Here is a 4,812-nt window from a genome sequence, read left to right on the forward strand (position 1 = left end):
AACTCATGTCACTTTAACCCATAACGTCTTAACCCCAACAGACTTGAAAGCATTTATCAAAGTTGTTGAAGAGTTCAGATGGGGACACTAGAGTCAGAACTTCAGTCAAGAGTCACTTGCAGCACAGCAATCAAACCTGTCCAGTCACCGAATGTAAAAGGAAGCAAAAAAAAAGCCTTTGATTTGTTGCTGAGCTGACCTTTAAAAGGCTTGAGGTTGACGATGGGTCACAGTCATGGTCTTAAGGAGCCAGAAGTGAAGTGACGAGAAACTGGAGGACGAGATTAATCAACAATAATTGGAGAAAAGTCAGTCTTTGTAATCAGTTAAGTTAGTATATCAGTGATTCACATATAATAAAGTTATAAACGCAATGGCTGGAATCCTAATGTGTTATTTAGACCTCATAGGAGTGACTTTAGTTACCCTTGTCATCATTTATCAAGGTGTGTTGATCAATTAAACCACAAGTCTCTGAATTAACTGTTGGTATTTTAAGCACATTTTACTTTGGATAAAAAGTTGATTTTAGACATTTTATGTAGAATATTCACTGAAAAATTCTGACAGCAACTAATTCATGTTTTAAGACCTTTTTGCTTTTACCTGCCAGTCTATAAAAAAGTAAAGTATTTTTAAAGCTCAACCTTTTCAGTCTAGACATTGGTAAAAAAAAAAAAGTGCAGTGATTTAGATAATGGCTTTAAAGGTTACGCATAACATCTCTGCATGTCTCCTCTGGATTTCTCTGCTGGAAACCCAGGTTGGTATTTATGTGAACAGATGTTTCTATTTGCTTCTGTTTTTGTTTTTTGCAATCTAACTTATAAAGCCGTGTAAACAGACTGTGTCATTTCCTGCGCAGACAGTCCTCCTGCCCAGCGTCTTCTCTTCTCTGGAGGAGCGCCAGACGCACTCCACGTCCATCAGCGCGCGCGCAGTGACGCGGACGCCTCCCGCAGTCACCCTGAAAGATCAGCCATTAATTGCAGACTTGAAGTGATCATTTGTCATCAGCACTTTCCTCATATTGGCCTTTTAAAAAGGGGATCCGGTTGACGTGCAGCTGGAAGCGGAACTCAGAGTCAGCAGCTGGACGCTCCGTTCCAATCTGCGTAAAATCGAGATGTTTTAGAGTTCAGCTGAGCTTTTTGATTCAACCTAACGACTGCAATACATTTTTTTTCTACTTTTCCATTTATCATGGGTGGAGAATGCATATGCTGTGCATGGATTTGCAGACCTCTGTGGACACTTTTTATTCTTCTGGCTGCAACACCTTGTTTCCTGCACTGCTCTGAGAATCCTGCAGCAGTTGGAGGGAAAATGTATCCGAGGGGCAATCACTGGGCTGTTGGTAAGAGGATAGTTTTTATTTATTTATTTTAGATAATCCATTTAGAAATTGTGTTTTGATCAAGCAAAATACTTTATTTTAATGAAACCATAATTTTTGTGGGAAATTGTTGATGATTACACTGTAAAAGTGAAACTTCAATTAACTAGATCTCTGTAATTTGTTACATTTTAAGAATGTTTTAATTTTAAGTTCATGTTAATTTGATAAAACTAATAATTTTAAATGCAACAAATGACAGAACCAATGCTTCACTTTTTACAGCGTACAGTAAAATTCAATTAAATCAGCTTCATGATAATAAAAGCTGTTTGTCTGTGTAATGGTACGGATCATTTTCCAACTTTTTGTCCATTATAATAGCTATTATTTCATTTGAGAGTGAGATATTTGACTTTTCCCAACTTCTTAGGTCATTTAATGGGGAAAAAAAGCATCAAGAGCCTTCCTGATATGCAGTCTAAAGCCGTCAGGATGTCAGAGTTGGACCGGCTTGATGGATCCGTGGATGCTGCAGAACAGACGACGCCTGAGAGGCTGCACCAGCTGCAGAGCATGAGAGAAGAATTTGGAACCAAGTACCCCAGAGAGGTCAGGATTTAACCTGTTTCATTTATCCTCCAAATTTGTAAAAAAATGTAGCAATATTTTATTTATTTTTTCAAACAGATGACAAACCTGTTTCTGCTGGCTTTGAAGCTCCAGGATCACGACTCCTCCTGAAGGCGAGAACAATGGCATTCAAGATTTGTGATAACCCATGTGTGGGGTTTCTGCTGTATAAAAGGAGAAAATCCGACACGACTGTGAAACTGACTACAGTAAAATAAACTTAAAGTTGTGACAACAGCATTGTGGATGATAAATCACAGTTTAATTTTTAATATAAAGGTCTTATGAGCTTTGGGTGAAATTTATTGGCATTATATTCTAACTAAAAAAGGGAAACTAATTGTTTCTTGATGATTTACTTCAATATTGAAGCCTCATTCTACTCAGCAGTGCAGTAACTACATTTTACCACTAGATGGCGAAAAACAACAATGATAAAAGTTGCTTCTTCTTGCACTTAATGGCTTTATGTCCTATTTAGAGATTTTTTTTCTCTTTTTTTAGGTTTACACACAAACGAAAACAAACTTTAGCATCTTATTTTGAGATTGACTGGTTAGCGATAACCATTTTCCCCCTTTATCTCACAAAAGACGATTGAAAACAAAAGAAAAATCCTAATTGAAACAGCTTGATTGAACACAAACTTTCCCTTAAAGTGAAAGGAAGATTTTTCCCTCTGCTTGACTTTACTCATTCCTCACGGATGATTGGTGCACAATAGAAGAGCCAGCCACTTTCGCCCCCATTACCAGTCTAATCCCGGGAGCGAATGGGATACAGTTTACAGGAGTTAATGAGGAGGAAATAAGTGGGTTGAGAGACCCATTGAGTAAAACTGGGAGAGGAAGTCTACAAGTTTAAACCACTTTAGAATAATAAGCCCACCACATTTATTAGGGCTGCTTTAAATGAAACATTAAAACCATTTGTTTTGATGGTGTTCTTTATTGTTTTAACATAAATGAAAAGGGAAAAAATATCAGAAACTTCTGGAATTCTTTCCAAATCTGAGTTTTGATTTTTAGCTACACCTTTTTTTGTGAAAAATATAGATTATGTTGTAAATATCTTACAAAAACAGCTTATTTCCTTTCATGATGCATCTTTTTATGATAAAAACACATTTTTCTTCTAATTTCTACAAGAATGAAAAGACAATGGAGATGAACGGGTTACAAAAATGGAATTCTGTTGCCCTAGCATGATTGGAAAAGAGCAAATCGAGAGCATATAAGACTGTAGAGTTGGGGCAAGATGAATAAACTTTACAGTGAAATAACACACAGAGATGATACAACAGAAAAAAATACCAGGGATAAATCCATCCTGGGTTTTAGTATAGTTCCTGTTGTTTTTGCAGGGGTTTTCTTCCCGTTTCTGAAGAGTTTTGGTGAAATAAATCACCAGTCCTGACATCATTTCCACTTAAACACTTTTAATCCCATCTCCAGGAATGTTCTGAGTTTTCTTCTGGCATCACCACGTTTTCCCAAAGGACTGAATGTGTTCCTTGGCCTTCATCCTCAGTGACGCAATACTAGAGTTCCTCGGGTCCGCTGAGCATTGGTACGCCGGGGGTGGGGGGCACATGGAGCTGATGTGGGGCAGGTGGGGGCTGTGTCCCAAGCTGGGGGAGTTGAATAAAGAGGTCGGCAGGGAAGAAGGCATGGAGGGCGGAGGCGGGGTGTAAGCGCCCGGGAGGCCCTGCGAGCTGCTGATGAAGCCCGGCAGAGACTGCAGGGAGGCCGAGGTGGTGATGGGGCCGGACAGCCAGGGGTCCAGCTGCAGCCCGGAGCCCAGCGAGGCGCCGGGGGAGCGGCTGAAGGACAGCAAAGATGAGGGGGTGTCCTGCAGCTTGATGGAGCTCACCTCCAGCTTCTCCTGACGTCGCCACTTTGCACGCCGATTTTGAAACCAAACCTGTAATGAAACGGGAGAACATGTGAAACAGATGATAATTAAAAAAAAAAATACTTTATTTACCTTAAAAAATGCCTTAAAGGCTTTGAGACTCACACCTTTTTTTAAGAGAAATCCATCACTACTGGATGACATTTAATTCTTTCAGATATTAAAGTAAATTAAAAATTGAATTCAGTTTTAAAAATGCAAAAATAACAATGAATTTAATCATATATATTTTAGAACACACAATTAAAATAAACATAAAATGTGACTTAAACATTTTTTTTTTGTAAAATCCAAACCCAAATCAAACTTTCTGCTTTAATTCTTTACATTTAAGATAGTAGAAGTGCATTAAAGCAAATAATCCATTTTCAACTTTTTTATTTATCTTTTAATAAATAAATAATTTCATTTTTATTATTTAAGATCAAGTGCCACAAACTTCTGGTATTCTAAATGACTTGATTTCAAATGAAAAATAAAAAAAACAAGACCTTTAAGTTTCTTTTCTTATTTTAAAAACTATTTTCAAATCCCTACCAGGAATTGATCACAATAAGAACAAAAACAACATTTTTAGTTTTTAAAAAATAATTTCAAAGGACAATACATTTTGTTAGAGAACAATTTTAGTGGCACACCAAAGAGCAGTTGTAGTCCTCAATAAATAAGATATGTTTCAAAATTAAAATCTAAGAGTAAAATCAATCATGAGCTTGTTTTCTTTTTTAATTTAGGATTTTGTTGTAAATACAAAATCAAAAAATTAAAATGTCTTTCTTAAATATTTGAATAACAAATGTAAATATAGCATTTTTTTTTTGGCTTGAAAAACAATTTGATCTGCCTTAGGAATATCTCAAACATCTATTTTTTCAGTATTTTAAAGTTGAAATATAAGTTTTTTGGATCTCAAAACTTCACATTTTGAC

The 4,812-nt window shown here is 36.6% G+C and overlaps 2 protein-coding genes across 2 annotated transcripts in view; one reads left to right on the forward strand and one right to left on the reverse strand.

The window, feature by feature from the left end:
• The first annotated feature begins 207 nt into the window (after positions 1-207).
• LOC112163419 (gastrin-releasing peptide) lies at positions 208-2,206 on the forward strand. The gene is made up of 3 exons (XM_024299793.2): positions 208-1,357; positions 1,770-1,948; positions 2,027-2,206. The coding sequence occupies exons 1-3, from the start codon at positions 1,204-1,206 to the stop codon at positions 2,078-2,080; spliced, it is 387 nt and encodes a 128-aa protein (XP_024155561.1). The 5' UTR covers positions 208-1,203; the 3' UTR covers positions 2,081-2,206.
• A 691-nt stretch (positions 2,207-2,897) lies between these two features.
• The window catches only part of rx3 (retinal homeobox gene 3), a 4,274-nt gene continuing 2,359 nt past the window's right edge, over positions 2,898-4,812 (reverse strand). The window contains exon 3 of the mRNA XM_024299689.2: positions 2,898-3,892. Within this exon, the coding sequence (XP_024155457.1) occupies positions 3,449-3,892 (444 nt within the window). The 3' untranslated portion in view covers positions 2,898-3,448. The remainder of the gene's footprint in view (positions 3,893-4,812) is intronic.

This window comes from Oryzias melastigma, linkage group LG12 (assembly GCF_002922805.2).
Source record: "Oryzias melastigma strain HK-1 linkage group LG12, ASM292280v2, whole genome shotgun sequence".
In the NCBI taxonomy this organism is placed as follows: Eukaryota; Metazoa; Chordata; class Actinopteri; order Beloniformes; family Adrianichthyidae; genus Oryzias; species Oryzias melastigma.

Bases quoted from the DNA above. Each gene is read 5' to 3' on its own strand.
- LOC112163419 (XM_024299793.2), top strand. From the start codon at position 1,204: ATGGGTGGAGAATGCATATGCTGTGCATGGATTTGCAGACCTCTGTGG. The intron at 1,358-1,769 runs GTAAGAGGATAG...CCAACTTCTTAG, and splicing joins GGGCAATCACTGGGCTGTTG to GTCATTTAATGGGGAAAAAA. The intron at 1,949-2,026 runs GTCAGGATTTAA...TTTTTCAAACAG, and splicing joins GAACCAAGTACCCCAGAGAG to ATGACAAACCTGTTTCTGCT.